Raw genomic sequence first — 25,140 nt, 5'->3', positions numbered from 1 at the left:
TTATATACAGGACCTGTAGTTCTTAGTGTTTATCCACAGCTCTATTGCCAGGAACTGACAAACTTATTGTAGCCATCACACATAAACCCTTCAAATGGACATACAAGTTTTCTCTACTTTGAGATATTTGAATTCTAGAATCTTCAAATGGTATGTACTCTATTATGTAAGACCATTCAGTCTGTGAAGTAAGATTCCATTTTTCTGAATGTAGAACAAAGGACGATAATAACTCACCGAGAGCTGGCTCACACATTCTTCCTGGACCTGCTTCAGCATACGTTTTTGCTCAGTAAGGAGTTGCTCCCTCTTAGTCAAATGGGTCTCCAGCTCCACTAGTCGAGCACGGGCTGCTTCCAGTGCAGCTGACTTTTGTTCCAAAAGCTCACGAACATCTACAAAAGAAAAACAAACAAGAAATAATGTTTTAGAATTAATGGAGAAATGGATCAGATGCCAATACTTACCTTTAGGCTAACTAATCAGAAATCACGTAAGGAGGATTTGAGAAATACATACTCATAAATGAGGAAAAATATTTTGCGCCAAATGTTGTGCACTGGGATTCAAAAAATTTCCCCCCTCCTTCCTCTATCAAGAAATGACACAACAATTGAATTTAAAAAACTGAAGAATCAGAAGGGAATTACATATGCACCTGTAGAGGTAAATGCTGTAGTAATATTTCCCACATATTATTGGATGTGCCTGTATGCAACCCAACATATCATCTTTACTGTGTGAAGCTATCTATCCTTTTCCTTATACTGTTGTTAATTATCCAGATTACTTCCAAGCAATTAAATCTTATTTTGTTGAACTAGACCTTGCACAGGTCAATCTGGCACTCCATTTGTCCATTTCCCTCTCTTTGTACGCCTAGGAAAACTTGGATAAAAGTCCATTGCATAATTTCTAGGGAGTCTTGTTTTCACTCCACCCAATCATCATCATCATCATCATCATCATCATCATCATCATCATCAACATCATCATGCATTAAACTTTTCTTTAGTTTTATCTGTTATAATACCTATTGTTTCCTTGGTCTTACTTGCCTCCTCTTCCCAACTGGTTTAAATCATCTTATCTGGGCACATAATATTTCTTCATTCATTTTTTCAAGTTGTTCATTCCAGTTTCTCCGATTTTCTTGTACTTTACCTGTGGATATTAAATATAAACAGTTCTTCCCTAACTTCTGAATTTCGAAATCTGTTGGCTCTTGTGCATCCCTTTACTGCTTTTAGAAAACCTCATCTCTGTTGCTTGTATGTGTCCTCCTTGATGTTTGTTTATAACCCATGATTCACTTCTGTAAACAAGAGTTGGAACTGCCATTGTTTTATAAGATTTCAATCTTGTTTCTTTCATCATTTTATTTTTTTGGACTTCTGTTCATAGTTCCACGTACATTGCCAAACTTAGCTAATTTCTTCTCTATGTCTTTGTCATAGTCGTCACATGTGACGTCAAAACCTAAATAGCTAAAAGGATTCATTCATTCTATTGTTTATCACAATTTTTGTCTGTACTGCACATTTCACACTGAAAGCCACCGATTTTGTCTTCTTTTCTCAAATCATCAAATGGCACTCTTCACAAATCTTATCTAATAAATGTATTCTCCTTGTAGGTCATCTTCATTACCCACCACCAGTGTGGCTTCGTCTACATATAAAAGACAAAAAGACAATTCATGCAGGAATTACTGTTAATCGTAATTCCCTCATAAAAATCTCCTTCTATTTCCAAATTACATTGTCTAAATAAATGTTAAAAAGAGTGGGTGAAATGCTGCACCCTTATCGTACTCCTTCATTTGTGGCTACAGGCTGTGTTCGAATATCATTTATGTCAAATTGCAGTTGTTTGTCTATACAGACTTTTTAAAATGTTTACTGGGTGTTGTCGTATCCTCATAATTCTCCACAGTTCTTTTCTATTAATATCACTGAATGCCTTAATGAAATCAATTAATGATAAATGGGTTTCCCTACTATAAGCACTATTTTCAGTTATTTGTTTTACTGAAGACACTGCATCTATTATCGATCTGCCCCTCTGAAACCCCATTTGCTCTTCACCTAATAAACACTTAGCTATAGCTTTTAACCTCTATTCTTGTGTAAATTTTGTAAGCAGTGTCAAGTAAGCCAATTCCTCTATAGTTTTTGCAGCTACTGCAGTCTCCTTTTTTAAATAGTGATATCATCTTTGCTTGTGACCATGCTTCTGGAGTAGCTCCCTTTCTCTAGCATGCACGACATAAATTTAGTAATCTCTTTTGTAGTGTAGGGTGCCTCCATATTTTAGCAATTCAGTATTTAATTAAATGATACCACATGAGGCTTCTTACAACTAAATTAAATACAGGAATCTGTTTAGATTCACATCTAAAAACTCGTCTGTTCACCGTTTATGATCTTCAATGTTCTGAAAATTAACTCTGATCCATTGTAGTTGATTTAAAACACATCTACTGATCACTTATTTAAACACACACTAGCTGTGAATGTAGAAGTTATGGGTAAACATACCACAGATTTCCTGGGCATATGAGTTATAGGCAAGCTTGCTGGCATCTTCAGCTGGAACTAGGGGAAGAGATGCAGCCGCCTGCCGGTACTTAAGCTGGAGCTCCCCCATCAGGGCTAGCTCACTCTGGGCTCGCTCCAATTCCACTCGCAGCACTGTGCCGACACTAGCTTCATGAGCAACCTGTTCCATTTCTTGCTGCACCGACAACAGGCATGCCTCTGCCGCTTCTCGCTCCTGCACATTAGTTTTGATTTTCTGTAGCTCTATTACTCCTTATCTTGTAACTCACAATTGTGAAAGTTCGTTTCATAAAATACAGCAGCCTTCATTTAATGCGAATTGAAGAACTTATTTGGTAACAAGAGTGGAAACTGATTACTATTTTATGTACAAAAGGAAGAATGACTATTTGTGGGAAATATCTTATTATGCAAGAAATAAGAGTAAACTACAACAAGGCTAATAGTGTAGTAGATAGTGTTGCGGGGAAGACAAATGCAGCCACGAAGTGCAACAGATCTAATTTTAAATGTGTATTACAAACTGGCATTCAGTGTGTATCCACAACACAGTTTTGTTTAGTTTTCTGCATGTTAAATGGATCATAATCATGACAACTTACTGCAATGTGGAACACACTTTACAAATGAGATACTTTTATGTGTGAAACATGGCTACATGCTGGACACTTACAGAGCTCGACCTTTCAAAAATTTTAATGTACAACATAAAATTAAGGAATGTAATCAAACTACATACATTGTCTACTATGGCATTCTCTGTGTACTAGGAGGAGTTGTTAAGAAGAAATTATTTCAATTTCTTTGTAACTCTTTCATGATAAACCAGCATCTGTAATTCACAAGGGAGGTAGTCAGATATTTTTGTAGTTGCATACTTTGTCCCTTTCTGTGCAAGATTAGGACTCAGTCATGAATAATCAAGGCTACTTTAGTCCCTGGCAACATAATTACAAACGTTACTATTTCCAAATTGTGCCCAATTCTTCAAAACAAACTCCATAAGAGTGTACACATATTGTGAGGCTGTTAGTATGATAAAATTTTTAAATAGTTACCAACAAGAAGTTCTAGGTATCTTCTCAGCACATTTCCGGGCAATGAATACTTTATGTCCCAAAAAATTATTCAATGTGATATCAATGAATGAAACTATGCAAAATAAGCTGATTTTCATGTCCCCAATGCTGTATTTTTATTGACGATGAAGTCTTGTTGTGTACAAAAGACTATTTACCGAGAACTGAACAATAATGATTCTGAATATTTCGTTTGAATATTGTTATGTTGGTGCAGGTGTGTTGGGCTTGATTATGATGCTTGCATCATCAACAAAATACGCTATTTCTGCTTATCAGTTTAAGACAGAAGAACATTTACATATACAAAGAACAGGAGTAGACATAGAATTGAACACTGTGGAACTCAAGAAGTAATTTGTTCCCATTCAAAATGAATGACCCTTTGATTCCTGTCAGTTAAAAATGAAGTTGACCACATATTCACTGTACTATGAAAGCCATTAACTTTGTACAACTCACAACATTCTTTTGGACAGACAGTCAGTTGACTCAGACAAGTAAAAAAAAATCCACTGCGAAAAGGTTTGCCATTCATCTATTTTATTAAAGTGTCTGTGAAATAATGAATGTTTTTTTCAGAGGAGAGTTCCTTCCCCAGGGAAGACAGAGCGATAGAATGGGTATGGTTCAAAAGAAAAGGCACATCCAAAGTGCAGGTGGACCCCTGTCATCCTGGGATCTGAGTGGCCTCCCTTTCCCAAAAAACTTCCATATTGGTAGTACTTAACATTTAACCTCTTAAAGGTAAGTACTGACCAGAAATTGTGTATTATTTCTTTTGTATACTCATAGTTCTCTCTTTCCATTAGAAGATACTTTAATGCCTTTTGTTATACATGGTTTCTTCAATACACCAATGGTGCCACATATCACTTTTTCATTGGAAAGCTGCAATTAAAAGTGGAGATAATTTGCAGGGTCTTCTATTGGTGACTAGTGTGATGTTGTTAACTATTGTAATGGTTTTCTTATCTAACAAACAATTTAGAGCTGCCTTGTTGTCTATGACAGTAAATTGGCTATCATGGTCTGACAAGCCATTAAAGACTTTATGGACACTCACCTTGTTGAATATGTCATCACTTACAAAAATGTGCTGTTCTATTAAGATGCTACAACCCTGCACAATTCTGGTTTGCAATTTTACAAATTGGATTAGACTGTAGTTTACCTCATTTTAGCAGACATGTGACATATAGGATATCAATTATTTTGAAGAATTTCTGAAAATTTCCTAGTGTCGATTTATAAGGAATAATAATTATGCTGGTATGCAGTATGACTTCATATGCAAAAGTTTCTGTGCGGTATTCTGTGCAAAACTACTTCTGTATAGAGTTCTGAATGGGTCACTGTTTTTCATATATGAGACAACTTCTCGTCTTCCAATACAGCTTCTGCAATTGGAAGCTCCTAATTTATAATCTTTTATATGACATTTCTATTCCTGTACTCACACGGTGTTCAGAGAGGCAAAGATCAACTAAATTTTGACATCCTAGAATGTCAAGGTAATTAATAATGATATTAAGTCTCTAAATAATATTATGTCTCTAAATGTACTCTCAAATTTTCTATTTTTGCAGTGCAAGGAATTTTAGTTATTTTAATCTCTTTCATTATTGGCTGTCTGAATGTAGAGGTTAGCATGAAATAGAAGCCTTTCTCACATAGCAATTACAAGAATTTTGTTATTTGCAACTGTGGCTTCCCTTCTCCTCTCAGCTAACAAATCTGTTGATCTCTCTCCCCTTTCTATTAAGATGCTTCCTACATTACCACCTCACAACAGAAATAACCAGGGCAGCTCTAATGTGAGCTCTCTCTGAAGCACACAGCAACTCTCCTGGTTCCCAGATAACTCTCTGTACAGCTTTTTAAAGCTAAGGCTGATCATGCCACTGAAAAACTTCAATGTGACTCAGATTTATGAACTCAGCTGCTGCTCTTAGTGTGTCCAGGTCTATACCTCACATCACTGATCAGGCTGTTACCTGCTCCCTACTATCAGTACCTGAACTTCATTCAAATCCCTAGTTAATGCCTTACTGTTTCCTAGGGATACCGAATGTCAAATAGCCAGCAGTGAATGTAAAGAAGCACAGAGAAAATATAAGAGACACAGTATGTAATGAAACTACAGTGGCTTTTCCTCTTAAAGTTGAAGAAAGAGCTGCAACTCTATAACTAAGGACACTGTGATATAAAGTGTGTGGAAGAAGGTGAAGAGCTATATCTCACCATTACAATTAACTGCCTGCAAATAGTCTTGTGGAACTGATGTTACAAAAGCAGACATCTGCCTCTATCAAACACCCACCTAGTACAGAGAATCCAAATTCCAGTCACACTCACTCCCTTCTACAGCCCTTCTTAATGGCTCATCTGCAGATAGCTTTCTTCTCTGCTAAAAACAATGTTTCCCTCTCAGACATTATCCACTAAAATAGCTATCATTTCTGCCATATGAAGAACACAACCTACTCCATATTTGCAATGAAATGTGGTCTGAACATTACAACAATGAGTCCCTAAAGATAGACACGATAATACCTGTGTTCATACCAGAGAAGAATAATAATTTGGTGGCATTGTACCAACCAATAATATCACTATAATGTCCCTGCAAAGTGTTGGAAGGAATGGTCAAATTCCAGTTAGTGTACTGGTTTCAAAACATGACCTATTCCCTAGTAACAAAGTGGGTTGGTGCATATGGGAAGATACAGATGATGTTCTCCTGCATCTAATTTAAGAAGAAGCCCAAACACACATCTAGTAGGTTGTTTCTGGACCTGAGCAGCACCTAAGACACTGTAGTACTCCCAGTGCTAGCCACAAAACTGAAGAAACAACATGTACCTCACACATATACAGAACACTCGTTATCTTTTCTCTCTGATCAGGTGCTAGTAGTATTGCAGCACTGTAATAGGGATGGAAAAGGATATTCTGTATGTTGGATGGGTAGCACGACACTAATTTGGGTGATATTAGTAGCATTTTGGGTAGGATATCCCTCATCTCAGGGTACAATGAGAGAGAGTCCAAGCCCTGCTGAAAGATGTGGTTGAGTTTTTCAAGGCCAGTGTGACAATGAGTGACCAGAAGAAAGCTGGTCAGTGGTGAGGCTGCCACTTGTGGACGCCACATCTGTAGTGAAAAGCAGGAGTTGGTTGGTTGGACCAAACTACAAGGTCATCATTCCCTCGTTCCTGACACAAACAAGGCTCAGGGTAAAACAAAAAGGGGGAAAATGAATATGGAACCACACTTAAAAGGAAAATGAATGGCATGAATAAAAAACGGGGAAGACATACACCATAAGGAAAAGTAGAAAAGGCATTAAAACCGTAGTGCAGATGGTCTGGGCTGGATGATCACAAAATAAAAGGGGATGAGCCAGCCACTCTGCAACACTTTAAAATGTTCACCACAAAAGGCAAGGCGATATGAACACATGCAGGGAGAAGACGAACGAATGCAAACAAAGGGTGACAGATTTAAAAGGGAGGGAGGGTGGAGGCCCCAGAAAGGAGGTCAAACGCCTGCCCTTAGATGGTATGATAAAAACCCCATTCATGAATAAAACATAAAACTAAATCTGCCCTTGAAGCATTGTCACCCAACAAGATAGGGTGCTGGGAAGATTAAAAGTCCGCCGTAGAGCAGCTAAAAGTGAGCAGTCAAGCAAGATGTGCACGACAGTCAGAAGAGAGCCACAGCGACACCAAGGTGGGTCCTCACGATGGAGGAGGTAGCCATGTGTTTGCCACGTATGGCCAATGCGGAGCCGACAAAGGACAACCGATTCACTGCAAGTGGCTCGCGTGGATGATTGCCAAACATTCATCGTCTCCTTGATAGCACGGATTTTATTTGGTGTGCTCAGGTTACGCCATTCAGTGTCCCAAATCGCGAAAACTTTGCGTCGGAAGACTGCTCGAAAATTGGTCTCCGGAAGGCCAATGTCCAGAGATTGTTTACTGCTGGCCTGTTTGGCCAGGCGGTCAACATGTTCATTGCCCGGTATCCCAACATGGCCTGGGGTCCAAATGAAGGTCACTGAGCATCAACTCCTGTAGAGGGCATAAAGAGACTCCTGGATTAACAGTACCAAAGGATGCCTAGGGAAGCACTGGTCGAGGGCTTGTAGGTTGCTTAATGAGTCACTACAAATGACGAAGGACTCACCAGAGCATGAGTGGATATGTTCGAGAGCGTGATAGATGGCAACCAGCTCTGCAGTGAATACACTGCAGCCAACCAGGAAGGAGCGTTGTTCTTTATGGTCTACGTGTAAACCAAGCCAACAAGACCGTTGACCTGCGATCCGTCAGTATAGATGATGTCTGAGCCCCCAAACTCGCCAAGAACAGAGAGAAAATTCCGACGGCGGCCAACCAATAGGTCCAGCCAAAGCTGCGGCCAAGGTACTGACCATGGAGGGTTATGGAAGCGAGTCTGCAGGAAAGGTGGTAGGGGGGAAGCGTTAAGGTCAGAAAGAAGTGACCGGACACAGACAGCGAAGGGATTCCCAATTCTGGGCAGCCGTTGCGGGAGATGGACCGCCGTGTTGGGGAAAAGAAGACGGTAATTTGGGCGGCGAGGTGAACTATGGATGTGTGCGGTATAGGTTGCGAGCAATAGTTGCCACCGGAGCCGCAACGGAGGAACGCCAGCTTCTACAAGGAGGCTGTTCACGGGGCTAGATTGAAAGGCTCCTGTAGCGAGGCGAACTCCACAGTGGTGGACAGGGTCTAGTAGACCCAGTACAGAAGGGGCAGCTGAACCATACATCACACTTCTATAATCAACACGGGGCTGTACAATGGCTTGGTACAGCCGCAATAGTGTACGACGATCAGCAACCCAGTCAGTGTGGCTCAGGCATCGAAGTAGATTAAGATGTCGCCAGCACTTGTCTGTAAGCTGACGAATATGGGGAAGCCAACTTAAGTGGGCATCGAAGACCAGTCCCAGAGAGTGGTAAGTCTCCACTACGTCTAGTAGTTGGTCCTCGAGGTGAAGTCCGGGATGGGGGTGGATGGTACGATGGTGACAGAAGTGCATCACACAAATTTTGGCGGCCGAAAACTGGACGCCGTAATTGAGGACCCATGACTGCGCCTTCCGTATAGCTGCCTGCAGACGGCATTCAGCTACAACAGCAGAAGAGAAGCAGAAAGAAATACAAAAATCATCAGCATATAGGAGGGGAGAGACTGACGATCCTACTGCTACTGCAAGACTATTGACAGCAATTAGAAAGAGTGGGACGCTCAGGACAGAGCTCTGCGGGACCCCATTCTCTTGTGTATGGGGTGCGCTATGGGAAGGATCAACGCGAACTCTGAAAGTGTGGTAGGATAAAAAGTTCTGTATAAAAATCGGGAGTGGGCCCCGAAGACCCCACTCATGCAGAGTAGCGAGAATGTGGTGTCGCCAAGTAGTACCGTAGGCCTTTATGAGACCGAAAAAGATGGCGGTGAGGTGTTGTCACTGGGAAAAGGCTGACCGAATGACAGACTCCACAGGTACACCAAATTGTTGATGGTGGAACGTCCTTGGCTAGTACCGCCCTGGGATGGGGCCAGGAGGCCCCGAGACTCGGGGAGCCAGCACAACCACCGGCTCACCATACGTTCCAGAAGCTTGCACAGGACATCGGTGAGGCTGATGGGGCGATAGCTGTCAACATCTGGTGGGTTCATCCCGGGCTTTAGCAACGGAATGATGACATTTTTCTGCCATTGCGATGGGAATTTGCCTTTGCACCAAATGCGGTTCAAGACAGCCAGCAGCTGGAGTTGGGAATCCAGTGACAGATATTTCAGCATTTGCGAATGGATGCGATCTGGGCCAGGGGATGTGTCAGGACAGTCAGCAGGGGCACTAAGGAATTCCCACTCATGAAAAGGAGCGTTGTAAGGCTCAAGGTGGCGTGGAACAAAAGAGAGGTGGTGTCGCTCCACCCTCTGTTTGAGGAGACGAAAGGTAGGATGGTAATTCTCCGACGCAGAGATGTGAGCATAATGCACAACAAGATGTTCTGCAATTATGTCAGGATCAGCGGATACAGCTCCATTTGTAGAAATGCCAGGTACTCCTGCTTGGTTCTGGTAGCCATAAAGTCGGCGGAGCTTGGTCCGAACCTGAGAGAGGGAGGTTCCTGTTCCAATGGTGGAGACATAGCGTTCCCAACACTCCTGCTTCTTTTGTTTGACGAGGAGGCGAGCCTGTGCTCGGAGCCATTTGAAGGCAATAAGGTTCTCCAGGGAGGGGTGGCGCTTATGTTGCTGGATGGCTGAAGCGATTTCAGGTGACCACCAAGGTACTGACTTCTGCTGGAGGCAACTGGAGGATCGAGGGATAGCCGATTCACCAGCTGTGACGATGGTAGTAGTGATGAGATGGATCACTTCAGCGATGGTAGCATGCGACTGATATACTATGTTGGTAGTGGATGTAAAGGTGTTCCAGTCAGCCTTGGGAAGAACCCACCTGGGCAGGCGTTGAGATGAGAGATGCTGTGGTAGGAACAGGAAAAGTGGTCACTACCACACAAGTCGTCATGTGCTCTCCAGTGGATAGATGGGAGGAGACCAGGACTGCAAACCGATAGATCTATGGCTGAATACGTGCCACAGGTTCACTACAGACCGAGGTAAGGACGCCACCTGACAGACTGTCACAGGCAGGAGGGTTTTTGTAGTACCCCCCAATAGCCATGAAGGGTGGGGGTCCGCATAGTGCGAAACCAAGTCTCCTGAAGGACAATGCAAAAGGCAGATGAACTGCTTAAGAGTTGACCTAAATCAGCCAGGTGGGAGAAAAAACCGCAGCAGTTCCACTGGAGAATGATGCTTTCTGTCGTGTGGGGCGGCATGGAGTGACCAAGGAGGCAAATTAGGCCTCAGAAGCACCTGCCGCCACTTGCTGAGTATTGGCATCCAGTAGCATTGCATCCGAGGCATCGGCAAGATCCAGGTCCTCAGGGGACACCAAAATCTCCACCTCGTCCTCAGACGCAGAGCCATGGGGGAGTGCTGGTATAGGGGGCACTGGAGGCTCCTGTTTCTCAGAGGACTTTTTCTTTGAAGGTTTGTCCTCTCGCCGCTCCTTAGGGGCTTGCTGGGAGGGCTTCTCAGAAGTAGCTTCAGGGACAGACGAAGACCTTGAAGCCCTTCGATCAGCAGCCAGTGGCTCTTACAGCCACTTGCTGGTGTCCGCTGGACTACTGGGGACGATTGTAGAAGGTAGAATCCCAAGGGACCCCTTCTGCAGGAGAGGAACCGGAGCAGACTGTTGCTTCTCTGGCGGGGAGGAAGGGACCAGTGTCCACGGCTTTCTGGGGGGCCATGCTCCCAAAGTAGAAGCTCTGGGAGTATCAGAAGAAGCCTTTCCTCCAAGCCAACTGAAGAGGGGAGGAAGAAGGGCGACCTGAGGGCCCATAGGATCAGCCTTAAATGGTGGGCAGAACGGCGTCATCGATGGCGACATCGCGGCAGTGGCGTAAGAAGAGACCATGGGAACAGGGTGTAGCCTTTCAAATTTTAGTTTAGCCTCATGGTAAGATAGCCTGTCCAGGGTCTTGTACTCTATTATTTTACACTCCTTTTGGAGTACCGGGCAGTACAGAGGCTTGGTTTCCAGAAAGGAGTACCCATCAGTTCTGCTGCAAACTAAATAACATGGTGAATAAGGATCCTGTCGCTCTGAAGTCCTACGTTCCTCCCAAGGTGTGGCCAGGGAGGGGAACGATTTGGGGCCATACTTCTGCACATTTAAGTGAGCCATCGAACGCTTACAGACTGCTGGCGGCTGGCCACCAGCAAGAGAAGATGCGCTATTCATTGTGTGTCATCCGTCCTGATGCCACCCACTCCGACCAGAAGCTCTCCCCACGGGCGCCACCCAGCCACAGCAAAGACCGCCTGGCAGGATGGCCTTTGCCGGGAGTCCCGATGCCTCAGGCATCTACTCCTTGGCATATGTGGGGAGGTAGTAGCTCAGGCATCAGCAGTGCGATCCCTGTGTAGTCAGGGGGCTACCACCAAGAGGGTACATGATGACCCCACCACAACGGACTGGCTACCGTGCTGGATTTCGGGTGTCGAATAGCCATTTGTATTGTGAGGGCAAAGATGGAAGCCCACAATGGAGGGAATGTATGCTACCCAGAACACAATGCAGCCGAAGTGGCCGGAAGCTTAGTGCAAGTCCAACTCCATGACAATATCAAGTGTGCTGGATCTTAAGGCAAGATGGATTTATGATGCACCAGGTAAGGCGTTCTTCCCCAAATGGTATGCACTAACAGAAAATTTTGAAAGTAGACGTCAAACCCCTTAGGGGACAATCACATTAAGGCCGAAACATTGGAGACTCCTTTTATTAGTCGCCTCTCACAACCGACGATTAACTAACTGTCTGCTTGCTTACATGGCCACCACAAAACTATGGCAAACTGCAAACTTTATCATCCAGTTGCCAAACATTCTGCACACATCAACAAAAACAACATCAATAGCTGCTTCATTATGGCAGCCATTTGGATACGCTTTCTAGCACAAGTTTCTCTGGACCATGCATGTGCATGTGGCTATTATCTCCCCCCTCTCCCCTCTCCACCCCACTCTCCTTCGCTCTCTCTACTGTCTTCCTTTTCATCTCCATTTTCCATTATGTTTTTCCCTCCCTCCCTTTTCACACTCTCCCTTACTTATGTCTGAACTCCTTTTGTCTTGTTGTGCAGCCACTGAGTCATCTGTCAAAAGTCTTGTCTCACTGTATTCCGCTACCCTTCCTTGCTTCATGCCATCTTCCCTATCCCCTCCCCACCTCTGCCTGCCCCGCCAACTGCTTTCAATAAATAGCCAATCATATCTGATAAGCACGAACCTAAAGACACTAATAACAAATCTTCATACTTTCAACAAAAAGTAGACAATCAAAATTTGCATATTCTGGGAAGAGATATAAAAAGACATACATGTATACCACCTAATGGTAAATGTATTTCACATTTGTTGTTGCTGATCTATATACCAAAGTACCAGTACAGGTAACTATATAAATAATAAAATATAACATGTTAAAGATAGGAAAATATCCATGGCTGAAACACTTGAAAGTGGAAACAGCACTATCACAAAATTATTTTGAACTTAACAGAATTTATACCCAAGAAGATGAAGTACCTACGGGTAATAGTGTAGCAGGCACATTATTTGATATTTTTCTAAGTTCTTTGGAAGAGAAATTCTTTAACTGAGATTGGCCTACTCTCAACCAAACTTTATACTATTTTAGGTATGTAGATGATACCTTAATGTTAGTAGATGGCAGCCATGCAGATATCAAAAACTCAACCAACAGCACCCTAAAATTAAATTCACTACAGATATTGAGAAAGACAATATCCTTAACTATCTAGACCTCACAAATGGCAAAAATAATTATCGCCACACATTTGATATCTATAGAAAGATACCACTTCTGACTGACAATATTATAAATGCCAGTTCCTGTCATTTAATGGCCCATAAACTAGCATTTTCCAATCTATGATTAATAGATTAAATAACCAACAGTTAGAAAAACCAGCAACTCAAAAAGGACTTAACACACTTTATTATATAGCCTACACAAACTGATTTTGACCCCAACATAGCCACAAAATTATACTACAAATGTAAAACACCAAAGCAGAGCATAATACATAGTGAGATGTGCCTAATCCGAGGAACGTCACCGATGAAAATAAGATACATACCAGTAGTCTACCTTGGTAGAATCTCCAATGGAATTAATGCACTTTTAAAGCCACAAATATTCAACTAGCCTTTTGAATCAGTAACATTTTTTCAGTAAAATTACATTCCGCCACCACTAGTACATCGAAATACGATAACCCAGGAATATACAAAATCAAATGTGGCAGCTGTAATAGCTTTTACATTGGCCAAACAGGAAGAAATTTGAACATGATATATAAAGAACATGTTAGAGAGAGTGAATATAATCAATTGACCACCTTTCTACATATGAAAACTCAAAATCACAATGCTGATACGATCGAAAATGCACTACAGATTCTGCACAGAATACGGAAAGATTTGATGAACATTCTTGAAGAATTAGAAATATATATGTACTCAAGAAAATACCCACAACAAATATTAAATGTTACAAAGGTGAGCAGTTACCTTTGCCTTATTTTACATGTTATTCCTGTAATAATGAATTGTACAATAGACTGTCCAATGTAATAATGAAACAAGAAGACACATCTTTAAAAATTGGTATTAAATAGTAAAAAAAATTCGGATGTGGTTTGCTCAAATAACGCACAATGGATAGGATATGGTTATGGGGTAGGAGAGCACACAGGTATTGGTCTCCTGAAAACGAAGAAAGCAAAAATATTAACTAATGTACACATTTGGAAGTAAAAATTTGAAAGACAGATTATAAGAACAGTTCAACGATCTCTACATTAGTTGTTCAACTGTGTAACAATGGATATTTAATTAAAAATAAGTAAAAAATGCAGAATATATTTACACAGAATCATGACCCACCTGTAGTGGAAAAGAAAAATTGACTACTATGACAAATTCTACTTTGAACTGAATATAGCTCAATTTATGTTTTGAGAAATTAGCATTTTATATACAACTACTGTGGTATATTTTACTAATAGTTTGTGCCCAAACACATTACACAATATGATATGAAGAAGTTTGTAATGTAACTGGTACCAACCTACCTTCACTACTACAGCATTTTGTTCCCGTGACTGTTTCAGTTCTTCTTGTAATAAACCATTTTCAGTCTTTAGTGTTTTGATTTCTTTTTGTACAGCATTATACTGAAAGAGAGAAAATCAGTCTCAATGAACAAACGATTCCTTAACTTTGAAATTTATATGTGGGATTCCCTAGGACTCACCTTTGTCTGCCAATGATTTACAGCTTCTTGTAATGCGTGCTCTCTGTCACTTGCTTCACCCTTCGCACTTTGAAGCTCATTACGCAAATTTTCTTTGTCCTTCTGCAGGAGTGATAGCTGCTCTTTCTGTAAACAATAGAATTAGTACAATATTATCAACATTGCACCTTAGAGCATGAAGACCAGTGAAATCATATGGGGTGAAGTTGACCAATTTGACTTTAAATGTAAACCAATAAAATTAATACATTGATTTTTCTTTCAGAACATAGGTATTGAGTTGTTACAATAAAATTTTTGGTCTTTATTATCTTTTGCTCTAAGAGGTGTGTGTGTGTGGGGGGGGGGGGGGGGAAGGGGGGGGGGACGACGAGAGAATGTCTATCAGTTGACTCTAGGGTTATTAATTGTTCTGTAATCTTATCAATAGTTGAAAAATAAATCTGGCATAGTAATTAAATTTTAATACTGCACACACAGAAAGTTACAAACATAAAATGTGATCATACATTTTACATTATGAAATGCAGACGAAACACATTTTCCTTCTTTAGCACCACAGGCTGGCTGACCAACTTTTGCTTTTCCATGACAACCAAGAGCCCTGTATATCAGGGTTCATTTGGGAACTGTGTAAGCTCTGCTGGCATGTTAATGCCTGGCTTTCCATTTAAATTTTCTGTGAGAGTTCTAAAACAAGCTAGCTATATTTCTACAATTCACTCAATTTACATTTTCATAGATGGTGCATTTTCACATGGACAACTCTTATGATCTCAGCTGTATGATGCAACAAACAGATCAGCAAAGTATATGAGAAATTATATATACAGACACTTGCAACAATGTCTTCCTCACTACACCACTACATTGTTATAAACAATTTCTGCTGGATGCACTATGTCACATTGTTACTGTGTTCATTAGGCCACAATCTTGCCACATTCAAGAACTTTTGTTCATAAAATAACTGCTCGAGAAAAGATTGTTAATTTCACCTCTATTCCACCAAGAATTTGCAAAGTTTTATTTATGTGTGTATAAATAGATAAGAACAATGATTAACTTTTATTATTGCTCTAGTTGTTGTCATGAAGCTTCAAAGCACAATGTAAGTAGGAGCTAGACACGAGACATTTTATGACAGCCACATAATAAATTCCTCCTGAAAATGATTACCATACATATGTAAATCCAAGTCTTTTTTTTTATTTATTATTACCACATGCCGCATTCAATGCTACAGTACATTTGAGCACACCTAGAATCAGTGATTCACTGGGAATGTCATAGAAATTGAGATATTTTTCTATATGTCACAATGCATGTTATGACTGTCAACTTTTTTACATTATTGTTGACCTGTGACTGCACAGTGTGTGTGCATTAGGTAGTCACAAAATGAAAGGCAAGCAGAGAAGAACATTGTATGATGCTACATTGAAGAATAAAGTAATTCTTTATGCTGAAAACTATTTAACAGGAGGGTGCAAAAAAGAGTTCAATGCAGCTGAGAGTAATATTTGCGTATCGGAGAAACAGAAATTTGCATTATTTTTAACTACCACAATTAGCAAGAAATTCACTGGCCCTAACAAAAGACATCCTGACATTGAAGTAAAAGTTTTGGAATTTGTCTGTGAAAGGAGGAAGGGCAATCTGTAACTAGTGACAGCATTCGGTACAAAGCAAAACAGGCGGTTGCAGTTCTTAATATACAAGGCAAGAGTTCAAGGCTTGCTGTGGATGGGTTGATTGCTTTATGAAGTGGGCGGATGGATGTTCATCAGTGGCTGATGACTGCTAGCTAGTGTGGTGATGTTTTGACTGCACGAGCAACCTATTACTCCATGCAGCTACACCTAACACTCCCTTATTAGATTGGTATAGCTTTCCAGTGCTAGTGATTTACTTCAGGGTCCAGCTATGCTGCTCCTTATTCTTCCCTGGTATCAAATTTCTCTCTTCCGTTCAGATTTCTATAAGCGAAGTGCCTATAAAATAAAACACTGCTTCTTTCCTTAAATGAAGTGAAGATTGGTTCCAATTACCTCTGTATATTGTCACAAACTTTCACAAAAGGTTATACGTGACATAGGAACCAACTAATATTACAGTCTCAAAAACTTCTCATTAATTTTCTGTCCATAAATAGTATATAATAACAATCACTTACACACATCACATTCATCTTCCTTGGTGTCCAAGATTGTCCACGGTACCAGAGCTCTTTCATTCCTCCTTGCACCATGGAGATTACAAATGCTCTCCAGCAGGTGGACTCTGCATCTTTTGAGTAATACTTTCCGACAGTATGTGGCCCAATGCTTACAAACTAAATGCAATCACACACATCTTACTCTGAGCTCTATATTTGACGTATGCGACACATGTCTTCCCATGAATGGCATGGAACATTACATGGACTTATCTCTGCAATGCTGTAGAACAGTATGCCAAAAGCTTTGACAAGGTTTTGTGAAATGAACTTCATGAATTTCTGTGATACATCATCACACTTCAGGAAGAAAATAATTTTTAGACAGGCCAAATACACAACACTGACGGGATGCCAATTCAGTCTGGTATGTCACGTAATTACACGATTGATGAAGTGTGCAAAAAAACAGCACATAACTGTACTGCTGGTAATGGCATCAGATGGGTACAAACTTCCTCCTTTCTTTGTCTTCAAGTGGAAAACAAACCACAAGATCCCAAAAAATGAAAAGCTGTTTCCTGATGACAACATTATTCAAAATCAAGTTGTAAATCGGAGCTTGCTCCAACTAAGGTTGACAACCTTCGACAGTCAAAAATGGAAAGGTCTTTTAGGAAAAAATTTCCACCGCCCTGCTCAAAAAGGCAGGAAAAGGCTACATCGGATTCGGTGGGTAGTCAACTAGAAGATAGCAACGAATCGGAGCGTTTGCAACCATCCAAATGCACACTAAAACACAAAAAGAAGATTAAACATGAGCAAATAAATTATATAGCAACACACAACATAAACTCACTACTTCAGACCGGAAAACTCAAGGAGCTCACAGATGAACTAAATAAACAAAACATTTTAATAACAGGGATCCAAGAAATGAGAAACACCACAGAGGACCCGTTCGAATCACAAGGATACAGAATTTATAATGGGAAACCAGGACCGAGGGCTATGAAACAATGTCCCCAGTTTGGAACAGGGTTTTTAGTAAACATAAAAATAATAGATTCAGTAACGGATTTCCAAACAGTATCACCAAGAATTGTGACTCTAAGCTTTAAAACAATGAATAAAACCTATACAATAATAAATGCTCATGCCCCAACAAATGAAAAAAATTGTCTAACAGAAACAAAGGAAGAGGTAGATAAATTTTGGGACCTTCTAGAATAAACTGTGAACAGAGTAAATAAAAAGAATGTAAAAATCTTATTGGGAGATTTCAATGCTCAGTTGGGAAAAGAAAGGAAATATAAAGATATAATTGGAAAATGGAGACCACATAAATTTACAAACAAAAACGGTCAAAGACTTATAGAACTCTGCAGAGAACACAACCTTATATCTAAATAAACTTAAAGTAAACTTAAAACATGGAAACATCCAGACTGGAGGAAGGGTGAGTGGCAGCTAGACCATGTCTGTATGGCCAAAAATTTTCATAAGGAGATCCACAATGTTAAAGTACTGAGAGGAGTAGACACAGGCTCAGACCATTATATGGTTAAAATTAAAATCAAATTCACACCGTTAAAGAGGAGGACCGGAAAAACTAATAAAATAAAAAGGAGGTTTGACCCACATCAGCTAATTAAAAATAATAAGTACCAACAAATAACACAAACCATCAAATTAACAGATGATCTAGAACAACTAGTGCCTAATCTTAAAAAAGAAGCAGAGAATCTAGCTCCCTTGAACCCACGAAGGAAACACGCATGGTGGACATCAGAATGTGACAAACTCCATGAAGATAGACACCAAGCATGGTTAAAGTTTCAAACACATAAAACTGAAGAAAATGCCATCAACCTAAAAAATGAAAGAAGAAAATTCACTCAAAATATTAGAAGAATCAAGAGAGGATTTCATAAAGATATTATAAAGTCTATAGAAGGTAATTATCATAAAACCAACTCCAGGAACTACTACAAAATCTTTGGGAAACAACTAGAACAATATGAGGCCCCTACACTAATACTGAAAGATGAAGATGGAAGAATGACACACAGTAACAAGGAAAATGCAGAAATCATGGCAAAAGCATTTTACAAACTTCTGAATTGCGAGGAACCCAAAGAACCCTTACAAATCAACATAAATACCCCAATAAAAACCAAACCTAACAAACTAGACCCTCCAACTTTCCAAGAAGTAGAAGAAATTCTTAAAGAACAAAAAAATTATAAGGCATGTGGAGAAGATCAGGTTTTTGTTGAAATGTGGAAATATGCAAGTGACACAGTCAAGACTTCCTTACACATGGCTCTAACAAAAATTTGGGTAACAGAACAATTTCCCGAACATTGGACCGCAGCTATCATCCACCCACTACACAAAAAGGGAGATAAGAGCAACCCAGATAACTACAGCGGAATCTCTCTCCTAGATTGCACATATAAAATTCTATCCAAGATCCTATATGAAAGAATCAAGGAGCAATTAGAACAGGAGTTAGGGGAATATCAGGGAGGTTTCAGACCATGGAGAAGCTGTGCAGAGCAGATAATTAGTTTAAAATTGATTATGGCATACTACAAGAAACGGAACAAACCTCTGGCAATAACATTTGTAGATTTTAAGAAGGCATATGACTGTCTCCACAGACCTTCAGTATTAAAAATTTTAAGAAATCTAGGACTCCATCCAAAATTAATTAAAATAATACAACTCACTCTAACCAACACCAAATCAAAAGTGAAGTTTAGAGGAGAAATTTCGGAACCATTCCTCATAAAAACAGGCTTAAGACAAGGTGACTGCCTATCACCATTACTTTTCAACTGTGCACTGGAATACATAATGAGAGAATGGTACAAGGACAATCCAAAGAGGATAAGAATTGGAAGTGCAAAAGATGATATTAGCTTAAACTGCTTGGGATTCGCTGATGATCTTGCTCTCCTAGCCAACACCGTTCAAGTAGCCAGGCAACAAGTGAAATCACTACAAGAAATAGCAGAGAAAGTAGGCCTTAGAATATCATTTGAAAAAACGGAGATTATGCTAACTGATCCACCACTTGCAAATAAAATTACAATAGGAGAACAGGAAATCAAAATTGTTGATGAATTTAAGTATTTAGGCGAAATAATAACATACAATCTAAATGAGAAGCCATCATGGCAAAATAGAATAAAAAAACTGAACTATGCAAATTACATTATCAAAACTACATACAACAAAAAAAGCCTATCTATAGATGCAAAATTAAAACACTATAAAACAGTTACACAACCAGAAGTAACGTATGCAGCTGAAACTATCTTCAAAACAACTAATACAGCAGAAACTGACAGAATACTAAAAATAGAAAGAAGAATAATTAGGACATGTATAAATAAACAGTATAAAATAAATGGACATTGGAGAATAGCATCAAATGAAACAGTATATAAGAAAATAGAGCCAGTCATGAGCACAATCAGGAAGAAACGCATCTCATTCTTTGGACATCTGATGAGAACTCCAGAAAACAGAATTAGTAAAAAAATAATACAAAAATTGTGGAATAGCAAGAGCGACATTAAATGGATCACAGAAATTAAGGAAGATATAAAAGAACTTCAAATTACAGTAGATGACCTAAAAAACAAGACAGAGAAAACCAGAATACTGCAAGACCCGCAAACCAGACTACAAATGAAAATCAATAAAAGGAGTACAGGAAGAGTTGTCTCAGATGAAGAAAGAAAGAAAATATCTGAAAGAATGAAGAAATATTGGGCAGACAGAAGAGCAAAACACCTTTCATATAAGAATAGCCTCTAATAATTATATTACCTAAATATATTAAGTTATTGTCGAACCAAATTGTATCCATTTGTAACAACTTGTTTAGAACTTTGTATTTTTGACTACAGTGGTCCAATGAAGGCCATAAAATAAATAAAAAATAATAAAATAATAAAAAAGGGATGGATGGCAAACTTTAATGCTTGAGTGGTTCTGAAACATATGGGAACTCTGTCCTGCTGAGTTTTCTAAACTACCAACAATGCTTTGTCTTTGTGCGTTTCATGGTCATCTCATAGACAATGTAAAGGACATCCGCAGTCTAGCCAGCAACTTCATTGTTATTCCTGGAGGAATGTCTTCTGTATACAATCCCTTGACTTTATTACATACAGAAATTTCAAAGGTTACATTCAGGAATAGCACAAAAAATGGTTTTACAAACCAAACCATGAACTGAATTCGAAATGCAAAATTAAGCGTGCTTGTGAAATAACGCCTCCCGTGACTCAGTAGAAATAGTTAATTATTTGTGTCAAAGGAAAGATATATTTTGCATTAACTGTAGCGATCATATAACGCTGATTGAGAGTTAATGCCAAGCTTACTGTGATCGGCGCGGCATTAACATCTCTGTTACTACTATAGATTACGACGCGTGACCAATTTTGCACACTCTATTGTTTTAGCGCTTTTCCGTTAGCCTCTTGAACTATCAGATTTTATCTTGTCAGACATTTTTAGCTCTAGTGAGCTCTATTCCTTAATGTTGTAATTATTATTTTTGTCTTACAATGTATTATTCATCGCAATTACCGCGATATTATTATTTCGCGCAATGATTTGCTCTACTGACAAGCATTCTGATTTCTAAACAGGAAATATTAAACTTTATTAATGATAACTAATTTTTGACGCAAGTTGGCAAATTCCACTGAGTTTTCTTTGCAGAGGATGTCTGCCATGATATTTGTAAATGTACAAAATAATTTCTCTAAATAATAACCTGAACTGCTGTAAAAAAAGGTTTTCACAAAATTATTTAGTAGTCAGATTTCCAGATTCTCTGATATTCTATATTTCATCATTAGTTGACCCCACTTCTGGGCACTAATAAGAAAAAATACTTTTCTTTGCAAAGTTTTACTCTGCTCTTTAAAAGCTAGCCATCATACAAACAAAAAACGATATATTTACCATTTAATGATTTCTTCCAGAACTTTTCTACAGAAACTACAAAAGGGAAATCTCATGTCGCTAACTTAACTTATAAAAGTTACTATTTACTGTCAATAGAAGTCATCTCAATAATAAAATATTCTCTCTATTTAACAAGATTTAACATTCTTTCAAGTAATATAAATAGAAAGTTATATTTTATGCCGCATCCCACATTACTGCACACTGGGTTTCATCTACCTGGGAAAGAAATAAAGCACCAATGATTGCAAAATCATTCAAGACATGCTGTATTTCAGATACTCTGCATAGGAGTGAAGACTGTTTGGCCCGGAATGACACTGAAGATGGTCGGGAAAGAAGAACTGAACCTTCTACTAATGTAGACTCCTCCGAAGATAACCATAATGATGGTTTTAGGGAATGGTGATGAGTAATGCCTGTAATTTGTGGTATATTCCTTTGCATGTCATATGGTAATAAAGTCAGGCATTCTTTTCTAATAACTAGTTTCATTTAATAGGTCACTTAAAAATTGTTGTTTTGATCATTTATATATATGTGTAAAATAAATTCAGCCTACCAGTGCTGCACCAACACACTTGTTTTTGTGATTTTAATTATTAAAATTAGGGTGCGCAGTGTATTCAATGGCATATTGAATTTGCGTAAATGTGTTAGTATTCAGATAGAGGTTCTGAGCATTTTTAGCCATTGCCACGAATTAAGAACTTTAGAACAGTAAATATAATAACTGAGATAAAAGAATTTTAATCAATAAGGTATTGATATTTGCCATAAAAGGCTTTTTGAACTTTTTGGTCAACTCCATCCAATGGTCGACTTCACCCCATTCTATGGCACAGGTCGATATTCAGAGTGTCCATAATACACTAAGTGAGTTATAATTCATGCATGAGGATAACACCATTCAGTGACACACAAAAAATATCAAAAATTGCTGACAATTTGTCAGGAAGTGGGACTGGTGAGAGGCCGTATTTTACAACAATATAAAGTTTTATAAACTTTAATGCTGATTAGTAGATGAATGTGGTGTACGTTTGTCTGGAATACAGATACCAGCAAAAGAAGCAGGGCTGACAGTGAACTGGTATAAGGTGAAACCCTCAGGATTTGATGAAGCACTGAATTTAATGGCTGATAAAAAATCTTGCAGGTGAAGGTGTTCGACCACTGGCAGACCTCACCCCAGGTGTGATTCATGACACCAGTGGTACATCTTCCATTTTGTTAGTATATCCTGGAATTCTGGCTTTTCCGTCAATCTGAGGATCTCCCCACTGCCTCATATTTGTGTACTTTTCATCAGTTGTCCCACATGATCCTTATGTGTTACTCCACGCAACTCCTCTTCCCTTTCATATTCTCTTAGAGATCCAATCTGTGATGATCATGTAGCCAAACACTAACATGTCAGAACTACTGGAATTATCCTCATTTCTTTTATTATTATTGTTGTGTAGATTACGAACTTTACTCTTCTTGATTGTGTATAATATGTTTAAGGTTTTAAGAATCTTGTTTTCTAAACGAGTAATAATATCTGTGAAAAATAAAGTAGTTTGGCTATACAATATTTTACATAATTCATTCAAATACAGAGCCACTACACTATAGTACAGCATATTCTGCAATAAAATAAACTATGACTAACATTCTGTTCTCACTTTAAAATTAAGTAAATAATCTGCGAAACCAATTTGGGAAAAATGGGAAAGCTTGGAGGTGTGAAATCATATGGAAGAATGGAATTTACAAGCGATAACAATCAAAGTTTTGTTAATGGACATTCACTGTAGATCAGTGCGAAGTTCTTTGCAGAAAACACTAACTTTCTGCACAACATTTAGTCCCCATAAAATTATAATCAACATAAATAAGGCTAAGTTTTTGATGCTAGGCAATTTTATTGATGAGAGATAACAATGTTTTCCTTACCAGTGCAATATTATATTCTTCTAGTGCCCTGTTAGTTCTTGATTTTCCTAGTAATCTTCTATTTCTTTCTGCGTGAATCTCTCTTCTGTGTCTTTCAAAATGTAGCTGTATGTTGAGAAGTGCCAGCTGCTCCTTCACCGTTTTCAGTTCATATTCCAGAACAGCTAGTAAGTAGACAATTTAGCTTGTTTCATTCTAGCCATAAAACAGTTTTACATAGACTTGACAGGTAAAAAAATTTAGATATGTGTTATTAATGATTTCTTACACTATTCAACTCAAATTTGCCAGCTCTCTCTCTCTCTCTCTCTCTCTCTCTCTCTCTCTCTCTCCCCTCTCCCTCCCACCCCTCTCTCTCTCCCCCCCTCTCCCCCCCCCTCTCTCTACTTGCACTAGAGCAGTCAGTATTTTAATCACCAACACTGAAGAGCTTACAAAATAAATATAATTAAGTCTTTAAAATGTGTATACCTATTTCATGTAACATAGTTGCACCTTTACAACTGCTTTCCGTTAGTGATCTTTCAGTATGACATCGAATATGTCAGTTGGTTTACAAATTTGATATACTTTCCAGGTGATAAATGTGACTACACATCAATCACTGACAACTGGTTTCCACATTAATGTTAATGAACATGCCCTCCCCACTTTTCCCTATTAGACTTTACACATAAACAGAAAGCAGTCAAAGATCGTTGTGACAATACTTCACTCCTTCCTGCACCATATTAAGCCCGAGTTAGGCATAGTGTCAATCACCTCTATTTCATGGTTAAATTTTTGAATTTTACTGTTGTTTTTAAACAGTGATCTATTGTTGCCAGCACTCTTTACTATGGAGTGAACATATTGTCAGATGACAGTACGCAAGCTCAACAATACAAAGAGCATGTTAGAGAAGTTTCAGAAGTGAAAACACCGTATTATCCAAATTACAAGCTTCTGTGCAACAAATACTTTCTTCTTGATTGAATATTTGTCTCCGAATATGATGCTGTAAGACAGCCATGATTGAATTTGCCCCCCCCCCCCCCTCTTACACACACACACGAGAGGGAGGGGGGGAGGGAGGGGGGAGAGGGAGGGAGGGGGGGAGAGAGAGGGGGGGGAGGGAGGGGGGTTTTCATTTCCCACAATTCAAATGTTGCCAAGCTTAAATGTTTAAGACAACCCACAAAATACAACTCTATCATCATCATATCTTGGCAATTACACATATTTTGAAAACACAAAATATGTACATAATTTACAAACTTACTGGCGTGTTTACATAAATGATCACATCTGTTGTAGTGTCCAAGAAGTCTGAGTGAGTTTGCTGGGAATGAATTTCAAGGGCACTCGTCAACACTATGACTGTGTGTTGGAAAGCCACAGGTACAATCCACACTGGTAATCTTTTGCCTTATGTGTCTGTGTCACAGCTCACCACATCTCCCATTAT

The 25,140-nt window shown here is 39.2% G+C and overlaps 1 protein-coding gene across 1 annotated transcript in view; it reads right to left on the bottom strand.

Moving 5' to 3' along the window:
• LOC126188407 (hamartin) overlaps positions 1-25,140 on the bottom strand; it is a 281,221-nt gene that overhangs the window by 39,045 nt on the left and 217,036 nt on the right. Inside the window, exons 15-19 of the mRNA XM_049930009.1 lie at positions 23,694-23,857; positions 14,600-14,725; positions 14,418-14,519; positions 2,541-2,775; positions 238-395 (exon numbers count right to left, since the gene is read on the bottom strand). Of these exons, the coding sequence (XP_049785966.1) occupies positions 238-395; positions 2,541-2,775; positions 14,418-14,519; positions 14,600-14,725; positions 23,694-23,857 (785 nt within the window). The remainder of the gene's footprint in view (positions 1-237; positions 396-2,540; positions 2,776-14,417; positions 14,520-14,599; positions 14,726-23,693; positions 23,858-25,140) is intronic.

Source organism: Schistocerca cancellata, chromosome 5, assembly GCF_023864275.1.
Source record: "Schistocerca cancellata isolate TAMUIC-IGC-003103 chromosome 5, iqSchCanc2.1, whole genome shotgun sequence".
Lineage (NCBI taxonomy): Eukaryota > Metazoa > Arthropoda > Insecta > Orthoptera > Acrididae > Schistocerca > Schistocerca cancellata.
The sequence above is the reverse complement of the archived record's forward strand: the minus strand, read 5'-3'. Positions and strand labels throughout refer to the sequence as shown.